The 18,852-nt window shown below is 46.8% G+C and overlaps 1 protein-coding gene across 1 annotated transcript in view; it reads left to right on the plus strand.

The window, feature by feature from the left end:
• LOC119705711 (c-Maf inducing protein) overlaps positions 1 to 5,574 on the plus strand; it is a 130,327-nt gene extending 124,753 nt beyond the window's left edge. The window contains exons 20-21 of the mRNA XM_038148455.1: positions 621 to 691; positions 3,585 to 5,574. Of these exons, the coding sequence (XP_038004383.1) occupies positions 621 to 691; positions 3,585 to 3,638 (125 nt within the window). The 3' untranslated portion in view covers positions 3,639 to 5,574. The remainder of the gene's footprint in view (positions 1 to 620; positions 692 to 3,584) is intronic.
• The last annotated feature ends 13,278 nt before the right edge of the window (positions 5,575 to 18,852 follow it).

An 18,852-nucleotide genomic window follows, 5' to 3' on the forward strand; every position in this document is an offset into this window, starting at 1 on the left:
GAGAGGTGAAACTCTCCCTGTTCTTGGTTTAAACAAGGCAAGGCAGAGCGAGGCATCCAGGATTGCCTGAGCACTGAGAGGAGCTCAATGTGCTGGAGTGAAACTCCCTGCTGCTCCCAGCAGTGCATTACAAACCTCACTGCTGGGTTTGGAGGGCTACTTTAATAGGCTTGATCCTACGCAGACGTGCCAGACAGGCCAGTAGTTATGGCTCATCTTAGGAAACTATTCTGCTAAATACTGGAGCCTAAAATGGGAATGGGGGGAGGAGAGGGAGGACTGCCAGATCAGCATGGCCCCTGTGAGCACCACGCAGAGCACTGAGAGCGGGCACTATTCAGAATAATGTGCAGGAAACCGATTATGAGAAGTTGACTGAACTCCTTTGAAGTCAGCAGTCTTAAGCATATGCTTAATGGCCCTTCCTAAATAGGGACTTTTTCCTGGATGAGGGCCCAAACAGCTGTTTATCCATTTGTATTTCTGTATTTTATGCTATTCAGCTTTTTCCTGGGAGTGCTGCACATAGTCATGTCTTGTTTATGCTTTGGCCTACTGCAAGCATGATATTTTAAGAAAATGCAGCATGATCATAAATATATGTGTGTTTTCTCTTTCAGCCATGAAGAGCCTGTGTAGTTTAAATATGAACAGCACCAAACTTTCAGCAGATACCTACGAAGATCTCAAGGTATTTGTGAATTGCATGCTCTAAAGATGAGAAGTATCTGTAGCAAGAGCATGGTGGTGATGCCTAGGGCAGGGAGAACTGGCCCTGTGGAGTGGGTAGCATGCAAGTTATCTGAAGAGGGTGAAGTGGATTATTTTGTGGGTATAATAACTGAAAGCAGCATTGTGAGGTTGCTGGCTTCAGTGGACCCAGGAAACATTTAATATACTGAATGGAGAGGTATGAGATAGAATCAGCAGCTCAATCTTTTTGCCTGTGCTATCAACAGTAAAGGCTTTATCAGTAAAAGTTTCATAAATTGATTGTTTCTGATGAGGATACAGAGACAGGTACAATCTAGTGCACACCATATCCTGTACTGTTAACAGGACCAAAAGTAACTTGGGTGAACAGTATTGTGAAGCTTTGATTTGGAAAGCAAAGGGAGAACTGAAAGCATCAAGAAAGATGCAAATTTATCTTGACACCTCTAGGACTGGAACTGGGCTCTGAGCAGAAATGTCTGCACAGAGCCCAGTTCAGAAATTTCACATGCAATGTCTAGTTTTAATGTGAGTTTATAACCACTTTGGCAAAATGGTGTAAAGAACCAGAATGTAGTCCCAGGTGGTTTCAAAGCTTGCCTGAGATGTGTTGGCTTTCATGACTTCACGTGGCCTTTGCTTTCATTCTTGTGGTGTGTGAGTCGCATCTCCCAAAATCTTACCTTAGAGACCCAAGGACTCAAGATGAAACTTGACATTTGCTTGTCTTGGATGTTGAAACAGATTGGGCCACGTTTACTTAAAAGGTCACAACCTTGGGTTGAGTTTGGAACTTGAAGCAAGTCCTGTAACTGCTCTGCTTTCAAAATTCACTGCAAACATCTATCTTTGGTTCTGGCTGTGGAGCCAGGGCTCCCCCAGGGACTGAGCTGCAATGCTGCTTACATGGAGTTTTAAGATCAAGTTTTAAAAACTTGTGTCACAATTGTATATGCAAAGAAGTGCTTGGAATTAACAGCTGGCTTGCAGATGGGTTCACACAATGGAGCTTGTATCAGGCCCCAGGCATTTACAGACAATCAAGGTCAATGGCGTATTTGGCCCAGGGCTCTGAAATTGCATCTATTGAAAGGCTCCCCTGGTCCCACCCCTGCTTCTGAGCCCCTCTGCCACTCACTTCTTACTGAAACTCACATTTTCCTAACTGGTTCCCTCTGCTCTGGTATGGCATTAATAGTCCTTAGCAGCCACAAAAGAAAGTGACTTGCCAGGGCAAACAACAAAACTGCCTGTGAGCAAAGTTCTGATGATTGCAGAGAATTTAAAAAGCTGAGAAAGCAGGCAGGCATCACTTTTTCCCCTTTCACCTCTTCCATTGAGATTTATCTTGATGGCCATTATTTTAGGGCTCTGTGTGTGTTTAGAGGTAGTAGTTTCTCTCCCTGGGGCACATGGTTGTAGGTTTTTTAAGAACAGCTCAGACTTCAAAGAACATATTTTTGATACAAATCTTCCCTTCTTCTCACGTTGGTCCGCAAGAGCATTTGGGGCACAAGCCAGTGATGACATTTCCTCTCAGCTCCATCCCCCACCCCACTAAACACGCTTGCACACACACAGACACCCACATATGTACCAGGCAGGCTGAACCAGACAATAAATAAACACCCACTACTGAAGTCATTATTGCCTAACTGAAAAATTATTTGCTGGCAGTGTCTGTAGGATTATGAATAGCTCTTATCAAAATATGCACGCACATAAATCAAGGAGTGAGGTAATAATGACTCCTAAAAACTTCCAAGTCCTCAATTATGCCCTGGCCTAATTAAAGGTGTTTATTTGTTTTGAGAGAATTAGCTGTGCAGTTATGGTCAGGGAGCGTGGAAAGGGGATTGACGAGTCGGAGCAAACAGCTGATCCCCGTCTGCCTCGTGTGGGGTGATCCAGGCATGATACGGCCAAAAGCAGCGGAGTTGCGGAAGGGAGACCACAAAGACACCAAAAGTTGCTAATGCTCCGCGAGTTGTTTTAGTACATGGAGGGTAAAATGAGCAGTGTGGAGGCTGAAGGAGGAAGGTGTCTCTCCCTGCTGCAGTTTGAGTGCACCGCCTTCACGGCGAAAGTGGGACAGACATGTTTTGCTAAGCATTTGCATAAAAAATGAAGATGTCGGTCTGATCTGGATCTGGTGGCTGGTGCATGGGTTTTAGAGCATGTGGGACTTAGTCCCATGTGCCTGTAAGGGCTCGGCATCCTATTCCTTTGCCACATCCACCTGCTCCAGCTCACTGCTGAGCTCAGCGCTGGGCCCAGGGTGTCACGCCTCTTCCTGCAATTGGTGGTTGACAGATCAGTCCTCCCAGTTTGCTGGGAGGTGCTTTGTCCCTTTCTGTAGCCCTCCTCCAGATTTGGATATGACCTCTGAATTGAGTAAGTCCAGGGATTGTTTCCACACAGGAGCTCCCAGGCCAGAAAGCTGTGTCTGCCCTTTACCTCTCCTGGGCTGCCTGTCATCCTCATCACCAGTGGGGCTCTGTGCTTTCCTAGCCAAGAGGAGGAGATGCTTTCATCCTCTTTTGGGAGCCCACATTCAAAATACAAATATGATATTCAGAGCTGCACAGGTCCCAGGCTTGCTGTCACACAAAAAGTCACAGGACACAAAGAATTTTTTTGGCCTTTACCTACCTTGGGCAGCCAGTGATCAACACCAACAACAGCGAGGCAAGGTGCTCTCCTTCCCCAGGAATTTCTTTCACCCCTCCCTTCTCTATTCCTCCTCCAGATTTGGATACCACTGCTCTGTTGGATAAGCACAGGGAATGATCCCACACAAGAGATTTGACAGGAACTTTTAAACTGAGCCCTGAACACATTGTTAATTCTGACCTTTCCTCCCCTCACAGGCTAAACTCCCCAACCTAAAGGAGGTGGACGTCCGCTACACCGAAGCCTGGTGAACTCTCCCTGCCTCTGACTCTTCTCTTTTGCTTCTTGTGAGAAGGAAAAGATTTTTAAAACAGACAGATTGAAACAAACCTGAAAATAACTTTTGGCCAATTCCTGTAGAGCAGTGAGTCTGGGGACTTGGTGGCAGGAGTTGTGGTTGTGGGGTAGCAGAGTGGAGTTGTGTGTGTTTGGGAGGATGGGGCAAGCCTGGACCCCATCGGATTCTTTCAGCTTTGTGATTTCAGAATCAACATAATTTAAATTGAAAAGGAAACAAACAAGCAAACAAAAAAACCCAAGGACTTTGTAGCAGCAAGAGGATTATAAAGAGGAAAAAAAATACACCTTTGTGGATTTTATTTGCCTTTGCGTTCTATGCCGTGTGGAGAAAAAAAAAAATATTCCTTTGTCCTTACTTACCTGGGTTTCCTTGGCTGGCACCCAGCCAGCCAGAACTCCTGTTTCACCAGTTTTGCTCCAGAAAATCAAACTTCAAAAATCTCAAGAGAAGAAAACCAAAACCAATATGATTTTCACCTCCCCTCATGTCCTTGCAGTTGTTATGCAAAGTAATTTTGTTGTACATAAGATTTACATAATGCACCTATTTAAGAAAATGGTTCACAAATAACAGGTCTGGGACCTGTCTTTTATTTATGAATTGTTAATTCTTTTACCCTTTTTTTTTGCGTATAGTACTGTATAAACTAGTTTGCTGTCTTGTTGTTATTATTATTTTTTTTAAGGAAATGTCCTCCTTGAAGAATTGCCTTTTAGTAATGCAAACTGTATTATACTCCCTCTTTGTCAACATTCATCGCGTTGTCTTTTTTGATTTCAAAATGCCTCAAATGTTATCAAATAGGAAGGAAAATCTTTATCAAGGGGGGCGTGGTTGTTGGGGAAGGGGGTGCAGGGATTAATAAAAGTCACAATTCCTTCCAAAGTCTGAAAATTTTCTTTAGTCTTTTAAGCCATGTCAGGTTTAAACACGGGAGACGGGGGCAAGACGTTTCTTTTGCCAATGGGGTGTTTGCAAACTGTAGATTTTACAACTTGCCTCCGTTGTTTTCTGTTTACGTCCGATATTTCAAAACGAGAAAAAAAGCTCTCCCTCCACTTTGTGCATCAGCTTTTTCTGGTTTGTTTTTTTTTTTTTTTTCCCCCCTCCCCTCATTTCCTCCCCTGTCCTGTGCCCCCCTCCCTGCCCTGTTCTGTGCACGCATTGTTCTGCATGTTCCTCTGGGGAGACTGAGGAAATCGCGGTGTTGCTGATCCGATAGCTCTGACCTGTCTGTAAATGTGACTGCTACATTTTTCAAATTCCACAGTTGCTTAGAAGATGATTTTTTAAAAATTGTGGTTTCTTTTATAACTATGCTGTTGACTTTTTTTTTTCATAATGAGCCTTCATTGTACAGAGCTGCTTATTTAAAAAAAAAATCAAACAAAAACAAAACAAAAAGAAGTTTTTTCCTCTGTTTAACACTTTTATTTTATTCTTCAGCACCTCAAGGTTTCACATACAGCCAATGTAATTTTTTATATAAATATATATATATTTAATCTTATTCAATGGAAAGCCAAGCTTTTTTGTTCAGGTTTTTTTTGTTTTCTTTTTTTTTAAAGTTTGTTGCTATGTAGACAACCCCATCCCAAATGATGTTGTTTTTTCTCTTTTTTTCTTTTTTTTTAAATAATTAAACAGAAATTGAGTCTTAACTCATGTAGTGTGTCAGGTTTATTTCCCCCCTTCAAATCCCACACTGTATGAAGATGCAGTATGGGAAGGAAGAAGAAGAAAAAAAAAAAAGAAGAAAAAATATGCCAACATTTTCCTTAGCACTGTTGCTTTTACCAATGGTTTACTACTACTGTTCTGTAGCTGTGTACAAAGAGATGTGAAATAATTTCAGGCAAAAATAAACTGTAAGTGAATATCTTTTAGCTGCGTGCTTTGTGTTTTCTTTGAAGGAGCCTTTGGCTGGCTGGTGGTGTGGGGATGCTGTGGGAGATGCAGGCTCCAGAGCAGGGGACCAGCAGGCAAGCCAGGGTGTTTGCCACCCCTCCCCAGGCTCGAGGAACCACCATGGAGAAGGAGGAGAACAGCTGAGCTCTGTATGTCCTGTTCTTGCATCCCTCCCCAAGCCTGTTTTGTGCACTGTCCCCAATCCTTGAAAGGCTTAAGGAGTCCTTGCAGTGGCCATCAAAAGAGTTGCTTTGGTCAGGGGATTTCTTGCACTGGTTGCCTGATGTAGGCAACGAGGGAAGCACTGGGGCATCTCCAGGCTCGAGAGGGGTTTCTGTACATTAAGGTGTATTTTAGGGCTGCCTCCAAAAGCAGGGATGTGCTGTGTTTGTGTTTTCCTGCTGTCCTGGATGAAGCCCTGCAGGGTATGGGCTGGATGCCAGCAGGAGACCCAGCTGGAGCTCCACATCTCTGCCTCCATTGTCTGCACAGCTACTGAGCTTCAGCTTCCAAACAAATGGGCCCCACTTGAAACCAATTTCTGCAGGTGTTCTGAGAGCTGCCTTTATCACCTGTGTTACGTGGCTCCTGTGCTCTCACTTTTATCTGTATTTCTGTTCTGTTCCACAAAAGAGACTTCAGGACATGGAGAAACACGAGGGTTTGTGCCATGCTTCCAGCTAAGCTAAGAAGTGCTCACAGGATGGCCCTTGATAAAGAGAATAACCTGCCTTTATTTTTTTTCCTTCACTGAAATTAGACAGCTGTAGCTGAGTCTGTTGGGCTTTTTGGGTGTTTCCCCTTGAGCAGGCACCACTGCATATGGGCTGTACTGCCCTGGCAACAGCAAGGATTTCACAAAACCATTCTGGACCCAGAAGAGCCAGAAATATTCCTGGGATGTTGCATGAGGGACTGAAAAACCACCCAAGGAAGGGGATCTTTAGGCCTTGGTGAGATGAAGGCTCATGTTGGATAAGCTTCTCTTCCTGCTGTGGACAGTGACCCATCCCTGAGCTCCCCAGGCTCTGCTTTTGTGGGAGCTGGCAACAGTGTTTGGGTTCCACAACCTCATCTGGATTATTAGTCCTGGGAGAAGCCACAGAGCTTTGCTGAGATGCCACGTGGGTGACTTGGAGTGAGCAGGGAACGGGCATGTGTGAGATCCCCCTTCAACACCTGCTCTGCTCCTGCCTTCTGCTGCAGCCTCCAAGAAACTCCTCCTTTGTGCTTGCTCCCTGCTCCTGACTCCTGAAACAGCAGAATCTCCCCCTGCTGTGGCAGCAGGCTGAACAAAGTCTGCGTGAGATTGGAGGTGGTCAGTGTGGAGTTTAGTAAAATGGGGCTCGGGGTCTGTCTCACCTGGCTGGAGTCATCACTGTGCCAGGGCAGCTGCCGTGGGTCTCAGGCCTGTGGCAATCACAGAGCAGCATGCTGAGGCTGTCTCAGGATTGTGTCCAAGTGAGGATTCTCCTGTTGGTTACAGAAGGTGAGGATTAGACATGCTGTAATAGAGATGCTGTGTCTGAGCTTGCACTTCGCTTTTCCTGAGCTTTCTGTACCAGAGCGCTGGGCCTCGTAGCTGGCTGGTGGTTTCCCTGGATAATGATGCCTTACTGCCTGTGCCCAGCTGCTGCTTGCTGATAATGGAGCCGTTCCAAAGCTGCCTGGTTCCATTTGGGAGGTGCCTGCAGCCCACCTTCCCGGGGACTGGCAATGCCAGGGGCTGGGCTGACCCGCCGCTCTCGGCTTTCAACCCGCGCTCGTGCAGTAGCTCCGATGCGAGTCCAAAGAGCACAAAGCCTCAGCACTGCTGAGTTTTGGGAGCAATTTTCTCCTGTCCTCATTAAAAGCCTGTGGTTGTCCTGCCTTCCTTCTGCTGCTTCCACTGCTCACAGCTACCTTTTGAGTTTCAGAAGACCAAACACAGAGATGAATCTCACAAAGTACCTTTGCCTCCAGTTTCCCAGCTGTGTGGGCTCAGCTTATTTGTTGCTCAGAGAGTGAAATCTATACCTAAAATCCTGAGAATTCAGCATGGATTTTCTTGTAGGGGAGCTGCTGAAGCATTGTCTGGTGGGATTTTTACCAGGTAAGAGCTTGGGATGTCTCGTTCATGGGATCCAGGTTATCCACAAGTCCCATCCCTGGGGACCTGAGGTTCCCTGCCCAATGCTGGCTGAGGGACCTCACGGGGAGGTGTGGGACATGGTGGCACTGGGCAGGTGTGGGGGATCTGCAGTGTCCCTCGGGTTGATCTGCAGCTTGCTCAGGGTCCTGATCTCCTGTCCCCAGAGCCTTGTCCTGGGGCTGTGACCTGGCCTGGTCCCCAAGGCCTGGAGAGGCTCCATCTCTGAGCCCTCCAGCACCGAGCACAAGCAGTGCCTCTGACGCTCCTTATGCTTCCCAGGGAGCATCGAGCCTCTGTTCGGGTGAAGTCCTCTTGGGAATAAATAAATAAATAATCTGGCAATCCCTAAATGCAGTAAAGGAATCAAATAGTAATGAGGCAAAAGCAAAGCAGGGAGGCCAGCTCCAACCAGGACTGCGGGCTCTGGAAAACAGCAGCTGCTGGGCCTGTTCCCTTCTTTGGGATTTCCACTACCCTGATGGCTGGGAGCAGCAGTACCCTCCACTCATATGTACAAGGATTTTTAATCCTTGAAACTTTAAAAAGATCTGTAAGCAGTAGGGCAGTAAGTGCTGCTGAGGGCAGTGCTGACCTCTCCCAGCCCCTGTAACACTGACCAGCTGTGCCCATTAGAACACATCACTCAGTAATAGTGCTGTCTCTTGAATTTGTAATGAGTTTTTCCAACTAAATGGAGTACACATAGCAAAATATTTCTTTTAAGTAGAAGTTAAAATGCATTTTTTTCCATTTTCTTTTCTATTGACCGGGGAAAAGTTTAACTAAGTATTTGAGATTAGCTATTTTTATTAATTGGAATGTCCTTTTTGCCAGTAACATTAAACATGCAAGTATTTTTCCTGATAGCCTGATACCTGTTTTTTTTTTTTCAGGTAATCCCACTTCCATGCTTTTCACCAGCCAACTAGAACAAAGTACTGTAATACCTTTGTACTTTTCCAGTAGGTCCTGTCAGATTTTAAATACATACATACCCAAACCTCCCAGATCTGCTGGCCATGGATGAACCTTATTGATGTAAATACATTTTTCTTGTCAATCTCTACAAAGATCCAAACAGAGCTCTCTGTAGAACAGAGCTCACAGTTTGTGTTCAGACCATTAAATTGGTCTTAGCACCTAAATTCACCACTTTGCTTTGCAGATCTGGCAGTTGATATAGTAACCAGTTTCTTGTTAATTTTCCTTCCAGCTGAGATAGGATATCAAACATTAATCCTTTAATTCTTATGCAGCATACATTTGAAGTTGAGTTGTTCATAGTAGATACTGAGATACTTTTAAATCATAGCAGGCTCTCCCACCCAGAATCTCCTGTTTTTAAATAAGCCTTTGCTATAAAATCTTTGCTTTTGCATTAAATGATAAAAAAGTTCTTTTAAAAAGTGAAGTTTGCTTTGAATATGAGGTCAGAGAAACACACTGACTGTCTTATTTTAATAGAAGTATTGCTGCTGTCTTTGGTATGTGCTGTACATCCTTATATTGAAATACTGAAGCCTTGGCCTAGGGACACTTTTCTTTCTATATTTTACCTATTATGATGGTATTAAGGATAATTAATGTTAGTGATTCATTTGCCAGGTGCTTTATGATCTTGGAGCTAGGTTTGAACTTTACGGCAGAGGGGCAGAGTGTGATCCCTGAAGGTTGCAAAAACACATTCATCAAGAACACTTCAAATTTCAGTTTGGGTCGTAATGTTAGAAACACACAATCTGTGGTTGATTGTTGTTTATGAAAGAAAAAAATTATTGTAAACCCGTCTATTGACTAGGGTTTTATGTTCTCTGACTCTGTTTTGCCAGCTGTCTCCCTTCCATGTGGTTCTCCAGGCCTGACAGATGGGATGAGCAGTGGCAGGGCTGGGGCAGCGTCCCTGTGCCTGGATCCCCAGGCACATCTTGATGGGGCCCATCAAGATCCCCTTCACAGTAAGTAAAAGAGATTCTGCTCTGCACAATGGCCTAGTGTAGGAACAAGATTTGTCCATTGTAGCAACAAAAAAAATAAATCAGAGCTTTATAAAAATCCCAGCTACAGCTGGAACAAACCTCCCTGTGACTCGGGGGAAGGGCTGTGTGAGGGGCAGCAGGGACAGCTGAGCTCAGACACAGCATTGCTCCTGCCCTCACTGAGGTGAAATTCTTGTTTTAACATTGCAGTGAACTCGGTAGAGTATTTTTGGCTGGAACAGTCTGACCCAGACTTCTGCAACAGTCCACTATTAACTGATAAGTTAAAGGAGGCTCTGGGGGAATCGTGGATGTGGCTAACGGGATGAAATCCATCCCTGGAACGGAGGCTGGCAGAGGGCTGAGTCTCCTTGCTCAAGCCTGGTAAAGATGCCAGGTCCTGCTCCTTCACAACTCTTTTCTTCAGAAAATGTGCTGTGCTGGATGTCATTGTCAGAGGGAATTTTGATTTAGAGCTCAGGGGAACCTCCCCTGAGCACCGAGGGCAAAGCTCCACTGCGCAGCCAGAGCCATGCGTGGCCATGGGATGCTCACACAGGATCCCACGCTTCACGGAGATGTGGAATTCCCTCTTCTGGGGTCTGTCTGGCTCCTCCTGACAGGAGAGTGAGTGGTGGTGGCTCTGCCATAGTGCCTGTGACAGTGAGCTTGTGTTCCTGCACGGTGAGAGCTGCAGGACCCCGGAGTGCCAAGCCTCTGCCTAGGTCACCTCTTTCACATTTGAGAGCTTCCAAACCACCTTTCTTGGAAATGCAGCTGATTTATGAGGACAGGGAAAATGGGGCAGTGCACAGTGGACAGAGCACGGTCCTGATGGGTGTTTCCAAAATGCAGCCCCATCCCACTGCTGCCAGTGAGGGGCTCCCCAATACCCCCAAATGACGTGAGGAGGGTCTGGCCTAGTGGACATCCCTGGATGTTTTCACAGGCCCAGCATCAGGGTCATCTCCTGTGAGAAACTCTCAAATAAATAAATAAAAACCCTAAACCGGGGGGGGGGGGGGGGGGGGGAAGAAAAAGAGAAAAAAGTTGCAGCTAAGGTTGAGGCTGCTGCAGAGCTGATGACATCAATGTTTCCATGGTGACAAAATCTTCACTTAGGTATGGTGAGTGCCCTGAGCTTGCGGCTGCCAAGGAAACCCGCCCGAGCTCCAGCACCAGCCACTGCGGTCCTGGGCCTTCCCCACCCTCCTCCTCCTCCTCCTCCTCCTCCTCCTCCTCCTCCTCCTCATCCTCTTCTTCTCCCTGCCCGGCTGCCCAGGGGCTCTGAGCTGCACCCTGCTCTCTGCCCCATGTGGAAGTTAGTTGGTGAAATTGTCCATTTTTTGCCCCCACTGCCATGTCAGCTCCCTCATGATGAGGGACAACTGCCATCAGCAGGGACACTGGGGACATGGTGGCTCTGTGACTGTCCATTGCCACACCACAAGTCACCTGCTGTCCGTTGATGGGCTCCAACGTCTTCATGGTGGCCAAACAGAGCTCTTGGCTTCCTGCAGCTCATGAGTGAAGTTGCTTTGGGTTTCGGGTCTGGTTTGGGCTGACACCATGCTCAAGGAGTCCAGCCTGGTGTGGGGACTCTTCCTTTCCTGGGACATGGTGTGGTGTGGCCTCAAGGCAGCAAGTGGCTGGAGGGGTGACTGTGGAGAAGCAGGTGGGTGGGATATTTTACATTCCTCCATGTCTTAAAATGCAGCATGAAACAAACCCATCTGTGTCCACTCCTTTGCTGGGAGGCTGTCACAGCTTAGCACGTGTTGGGTCTGGGTAATTTTTTTTCCTATGATTCAGGTTAAAATCTTTTCAGTACCCTCAGCATCAGAGAATTAGGGAAATTGATTGCATGACAACAGTGTTTATCCTCCCCCACCATCACGTTTTCCCTCCTCTTCATTAGTACAAATGGGAAGCTTCTTCTGAAATTTGGTTATTCTCTAGAAATGCACTGAATTCAGACAAGAGCAGTCATTAGTCACCAGGGTGAACCCAGGGCTAACAAGCAGTGAGTGAAGCGATGAAAAATAATTGGCAAGAGGTTTGGGTCTGAATAAAGTCCTGATTTCAGTGCTGTGCTCAGCTGAAGCCATGCCATTGTTGGCCAAGTGTGAGCACCCTGACCAGTGCTCCCACAGTAGTCCTGACAGCCCAGAAGGACCCCATAGGCCTCTCCACGTGGTGGCAGCCAGCTTGGTGGCCAGTGGCCAAGGGCTCTGTCCTGCTGTGAATTCATCTCCAGCGAAAAAGTGTAATCCAAATCTCACAAATGTTGATGGAAAATGTTCTTTTCTAGCTCATTTTAAGGCAGACCCTAGTGACTAAACAGCAGTCTGGGAATCTTTGTTTGGTTTTGTGTTTTTAAGGGTGCATTGAGTACAGGCCTAAAGGCTCCAGTGACGGATTGTGTCACATGATGCCACTGCATCACGTGTGGCCGTGGCCAGGCCTGTGCCACCCCACCAGGGACTGTCTCCTTGCCTGTCTGCACTCCGAGGTACAGCTCTGGCTTTGATTTTAGGAGTTGGGGGTTTGGGTCTTGGTCAAGCTGTTGTTATTTCAGAAAAAGAAAACAAAAAAAAAAAGCAGCAACGTGTTTAAAAGAGAAACATCTGGCATAGGAGGCACTACTGGCGCTCAGGCTCCAGGGTCTGTGATCCATCAGGCTCCGAGCCACGCCGTGCCTGAGCCCAGCCAGCTGCTGGGAAGGAAAGGAAGGGAAAAGGAGAGCTGCCAAATCCCACTGGCACGAGGCAGCCAGCCTTGTGCTCCCACCCAGGGCATTGAGGCACCAGTAGAGCAGGTGACCAGGAGTGACAATCTCCTCATGCCACTTTTATTCTGGGGGGAAAAAGACACAATTTACCAGAAAGCAGAACTGTAGTCCAAGGAAAGCCCAAGCTGCTGCTTGAGTCTTTAAAGTCCATCAGTTTTGCCGTAAAATAGCTTAATTTTATCCCACAGCTGTGGTAGGGGCAAAGGCAATTAACTAATAGCAAATCTCTTGAGAAAATGAAGGATTTTTTTAGGCCTGAATTTTTGAGAATTATTATCAATTTATTGATATCCTTTCAAAATAATTAGGAATTTTACACAGTACCAGACCTCCACTACCCGATTTCTGGTCACAGGAGAGGAGTGTAGTCAAAGGAAAATGACTCACAGCTGCCTGTGGTTGAAATTAATGAGATATTTATCTGGAAATGTTCTTGTCAGTGGCTTTTCCTTGTATTTTCAGTCAGGACAACAGCATGGAAAACATCGCCGAGACAGTGGTGTCCTCACTTTGGTGGATGCAGGGACAGGAGGATCAGCTCTGGTAAGAGGAGAATCAGAGGAGTGATGAGGTGTAAGGCCAAGAAAACCTTGTCTGAATGTTCCAGCTGACTTCTGCAGTAAGCAGCCCGTGATAACCCCACAAATGGTATTTAATGAGGACAGAAGGGAGAAAGGACATGTTGGGGAAAACCTGAAATCAGCTGTGAGACCTTGGGACGGGACTTGTTCTTTTTAAAAAAAATTTCTTTGCCTATCCCTAGAAAGCCCTTTCACATCGTGCATCATCTTTCCTGCAAGCAGCAGCTCTTCCAGGAGATTTAAATAGATGTGCAAGAGAAATCCTTCCCCTGCCTGCGCCTGGGGTTACCCCGCGCGTCATCTTCCCGGAGAGGAACAGCAGTGGCCGTGTGAGCAGAGAGCTGAGCTTTCTGGATTGCTTCAAAGCCCTGCTCTGCCAACCAGATTATTGATCAAGAGGAAACGTCGGCGTTTCAGAAGCTTCCCCAAAAAGGCACGGAGCCTACTCGGCTCCTGTGCGTCACTGGGGATTTTTTTATCCGCGGATTTTCCGGCGTGTTTAACACAGCCGGGTCGTCCAGGAGGGACCCTGGCAGAATCTCCCTGCTGAGTGACTCACACTCGCACATCATGGGAATATGGGTTGACTTCAACATACTGCACTTTTCAACTCTGATTCATGCCACCCCAGGAGAGTAAATAAGGCAACTCCACACACATCTCGGCCGTGACGAGCTGCCTTCCCACTGAAAAGGTGTCAGGACGAATGACACTGCCAGGGAATGGTGTCACCTATAGCTTAGCCAGCAATTTCCCAAATAGGACAAAACGTCTCTTTGCATGTACACCACAAGTCCCCTTGCAGCCTGGGGTACCTGCCCTCTTGCATGTTGCAGGTCTTTACTAAACCAAAGATGCTGTGCTGAGTCCAGCGAGTTTTTGGCAGGTTTGCTAAAGCCTGGGGACATTTATTAGCAACCTGGGGTTGTCACTTTTCAGGTAGATCATTTCTCTGCGGATCACTTCAGAAGGGTGGCTCAAAAAAGCAGAGAGCCTCACTCGGCTGGATGATTCCCAAATTCAGGGTAAGCCAGGTCACTGCTGCAGAAGGTGTTACGTGATGTGTTTAGCACCATAGAGACAAAAATCAGGAGCATATTTTTTTAACACGATCTAAATGAATTATGTATCTGAAATCAGTTGTTTGGGGAAAGACTCCAACTGTCGTTACAGGTACCTGAATGGTGGTGAGTCACCAAATTACATCCTTGGGTTAGGGAAACGGGGATCTGAATAAGTGGATGTCTAGTTGCCTGTTAAGCCAGTGAAGCAATCCAGGTAAAGCACCTCTTGTACCAGTCAGATGATTTATTCAATACATTTTCACTCCAATCCTGGCCTGCAGCTTTGCCAGGAAAGCCCAAGGAAAATGCCCAGGTGCTCCTTACATCTCCTGTTCAGCCTCTGCAGAGAGCAGCAGCCCCTGGGTCAGCTCTGGCAGCTCCCTCCAGCACATGGCTCTGCAAACCCAGTGACTCAGCAGGAATATCTTGGCAGAAATAATCAAAAGAAGGAAGCCATAGCCATCTCCTGATAGCAGATTGTGGATTTGTGCCTTTTATTTAGCCTGATCTGTCACTGAGACTGTAGCTATCGGTCTGTGCCTGGAGGGAGCTGGATTTCAGGTGATTTTTCTGATTGCAGGTTGCTGATGTGAAGAAGTGAATGTGTTCGTAGGCAGGTTAGCCAAACGGAGGGGCAGAAGCTATTGCATAAGCATTAAGTGAATTGGGGGCTTAATTCCCAGTGAATGCCAGCTCCTCCAGTTCTTTTCTCCTTTAGGCTTTAATAAAAATCTGTCTTATCCTGAAACCTGCAAGAGAGAAATATCCCCAGCAGCACAATTAGTGCATACTATGCTGCCTCTTACAGTGCTGTAATATTGTCTTTCTTTCAAAGTAAATAAAGAAAGAAAGAACCCCCCCTCATTTGATTACATGTTCTGTTCTTTCCTCCAGCCTTGTCAACGTGAAGCACAGGGATTGCCTAATCTGCTCTCATTATTTAATTATGTGACTGCACTGGCTTCTGGCCCTAACCCATCACGACTGGCACTGCATTCCTGCCCAGCCTCCAGGCACCTCCAGCTCCGGTGGGCATGGCAAGTGTGTCCTCACATTCTCTGCCTATTGGGCAGCCAGTAGAGAGTATGTGGCTTGGATCCAGCTGAGGAGTGAAGCGCTGGGTCCCCAGCATCCAGGCCTATGGTCCCCAGGGGACATCAGCCAAGCCCTTAAGGAGGAGGCAAGTGGAGGCATTGAGTGTCCACACCCTTGCTGGCATGCCCACTCCCTGGGAGTGCCAGTGGGATTTGTGTGGTAGTTGTCCCCGTGCTCCCAGGATTCCTGCTGGTCCTGGGGTGTGCCAGGGCTCGGTCCAGCTGCGGGGTGCTGGAAGCTCCTGGTGGGAGCTGAACCCCAGCCCTGGCACAAGCCCTCCTCTAGCCATCCAATCTCTCCTGCCCTCAGGGGACAGCTGCAGCCTGTTTATGTCTGGGGGTGGTGTCTTAATCCAGCTACTTAAAAAACCCAGGAAGAAAGTCCTTCTGCTAAAATGCTGCTGTAGGAAGGACAGAGGAGCCCAGCTGCGCGGCTCAACAGCATGGCTAAGAGCTGAGCTTCAGTGGTGTTATACCAGATGAATTTATCCTCTCACCCTTAGTCAAAACGTCTGCATACCTGGTCTCTAAATCACTGTTTTCATTATCTTGTTATTTATCTCTCTCCCTCACAGAGCTATTAAAGTCCTGGGACTAAGAACATAAAATGTGTCTCCAAGACAGAGTCCGTGCCCTGTGCTGTTGGCAGTTTCCCCACGTGAGGCCCTCAGCAGTGTAGCTGTGTGGGCCAGAGAAAGAAATAAGGAGAACTTGGTCCCCCCAGCTTGAGCCTTGAGGCACATGGTGCTTTTCTTCCTCTGCCACTTGCAGGGAGATGAGTCATCGTCAGGGCGGCATCTTCTGCGTGAGGTTGGTGTAGCTCTGGGAGATGGACCCTGGCAGAGTGATGGAGGTTTGATGGCACTAAGAAAGAGCCACTTCTATCACTAGCTTTGCAGAAGCACTTTGGCTCTTTACAGTTTTCATTAGGTGAGCAGCTGCTGAGGCACAGGGTGATGGATTTTCCACTGTCAGTCCCCTTTGCCTGCGTCTGAGCAGCTTTGCCTTGGGGGATGGACCTTGTTGGGCTCCTGCACTGAGGCCAAATTCTTCCAGCACCAGGATGGTAACACATATGTGGGACACCTATGAAAAATAAAAGGATTTCAATGAAATTTGGTGCTAGTCTTTCTTGGGCTTTGAGCATTCCCACCTAAATTCACAGGGTGCTGAAGGATGAGGCGCCTGTTTTTCTCTGTTCTCATTTCATTTTGTTTCCTTTATTTGGTCCCCATCATAGCAGCACTTGGGCCCAGGCCCAGCACTTAGCAGCAGTAGCACAGGAATTGATTTCAGCAGAAGCAGACAATTTCCTAAATTATTAATGTTAATAGTGGACAAACCACAGGACACAAGCAAAAATATACAGAACAAAGAGCTGAAGAAAAGCAAGAGGATGGCAGCCGGAATCATCGGGGTGATGAGAGACAGAACAGGGATAGACAGAGATATGTCCTGCATAACTGGGACCAAAATGGAGCACACACAGAGAAGGTTTTGGGAAAATCCAAAAGCAAAGCAGTGCACCCCTTGGAGAGATTCCCAATTGCTATGGATACATGCACTGTTATTATCAGGGTTTTATAACAAGCAGCTCACACGCAGAAATTTCTACATGATGAAAGCTCTGTGCCCCATGCCTGTATTAGAAACATGCTGGGGGGCAGGGAAGACTCTTGTGTTGTTCCTATGCTGTGCCCTGCCTCAGGGGTGGTCCCTGAGGTTGCCCAGTCCCTATGACACAGGGTAGCTCGTTGCCAGCCTTCCTGGCATGCCCTAGTTGTGTTTCTCAGAACCCCTCCGTGTTTTCAGCTGATTTGCTTTGACATCAGCAGCCGGCAAGAAGTTCTCTGTGTCGGGGTGCGTGGGAGTGCTATGTGACACCTTAATCATGCTAAACAGGAACACACATTCAGATTTCCTCGGCATTTCAAAGAAATGTGATTTCCTTTGTGCTGCAAAGAAAGAGTTGACTTGATTGCGACTCTCTGTGGAGATCAGCTCTGGTGCCTGTGAATTAGGGTGCCAGGATCTCATTCTGGGAAAAAAAGGGAGATAAAACACACCAGGCTTCTGAGCTGCAACTATTAGGTTTTACTTTCTTGGTAGTAACTGGGGTTAATTTTGAGGAGACCTGTTTAATTTAATTGGCCAATGGATCAAGAAACCAGATTTTGTTAAAAAATTTAAATTTGCATACAGTCAAAGTACCATATCATACTGAAACATATATACTGAAATGTCATACTGAATCCCAACTTTGGAAACAGTTATTAGTCGTTTAGCACAGGCATGGGAAACTAATGCAAAGTCCAAATGAGTGATTCACTTGTTAACTTATTTCTGCTCTCTGTATGAGTGACAAATACTTAAAATCTCAGTGAAGACTCAACTAGGGATGAATATAAATGAGTACAGATATAAGTGAGCATTTGCTGACCCAGATGAAATGAAATAATGGTAGGGAGGAATCATGAGACACCTGCTAGCACAGGGCCCAGTGAAGAGTGATGGTGGCGTAGGGAGGGATTTTATAGCTGGTGTTATTTGTGCTCTGTGGCAAGGCCATTGGGAAAGCTGGATGTGTTGGTGTGCTCATTCTGCTGACAGCCTCACTTGCTCAGCTTTGCTCATCTGGATGCACAGGATTGCTTGGATGAGCAACATGAAAACGCTTTTCGTTTTTTGTGATTTAAGAGATGACCTTAAAAACAGTACATTTGGTAAACTACCACTCAGGGTAATAAGCAAAACTCCTGTTGGATCTGATAAATTAATTTGAATGATTACACTCAATTTAGCAAAGCACTGTGTTCCTGCTGGATGTGTTCCCAAAGCATGGGACTGAAATGTAGTACTGCCCAGGAACCCCTGTCAGGGGCACTGAGGTTTGCCATGGCATTCACCACACGTGGTAATTGTTGCTACCCAAATGTTTCAGTTTTCAGCACCAAATTAACTGTTGCCTAACCCTTTTCACATAGCGTGCAAAAAAAGTAGGTCACTCAAGGCAGCAGGTATTGCTCGGCTTGGAAATCCACTTCTGCACGTTCACAGTTCAGCAGCTCCTCTAGAGGAAGGATCACATTTGCTGTCACCAGGCTCCTACCCGAGCTGCTGCCTCAAAAGAGCAGTGACGTGCATTCCTCTCCCCAGGGTAATGTGAGGGTGCTTTTCCTTTCCCAGGTGGGCTGCTCTGAGACAGGGAATGTCTCCTTCCATCTTCAGTGGCAATGATCTTCCTGTTTTAATTGAGAGCTAATAATAATCTCACCTTGCTCTCAGAATTGGGGTCTGGATTTCCAGTCTCAGACTAGAAAATGACATCTCTGCCCAAGGGGAAGCTGGAATGGGGAGGAATTTTTCTTCCCATGCCTTGGTCTCCTGTTCCTCTGTGATGTGGCAAAAGGCAGGAGCTGCCCAGGATCAGGATAAGCCCTGTTCCCTGTGGCTGCCAAGGGCTGCTGGGCTGCATGGTGGTGTCCAGGGGCAGCAGGGTAGTCCCCATGGAGGTGGCCCTGGAGCTGGTTGCTGCCCTGAAAAGCAGGATAGAACAGAGTGGCAGAAGCAGGGTGGGCTCGTCCTGTGAGCCTCTAAAGAGGAGTTCAGCATTGGATTG

This window comes from Motacilla alba, chromosome 11, assembly GCF_015832195.1.
Source record: "Motacilla alba alba isolate MOTALB_02 chromosome 11, Motacilla_alba_V1.0_pri, whole genome shotgun sequence".
NCBI classification, from domain to species: Eukaryota; Metazoa; Chordata; class Aves; order Passeriformes; family Motacillidae; genus Motacilla; species Motacilla alba.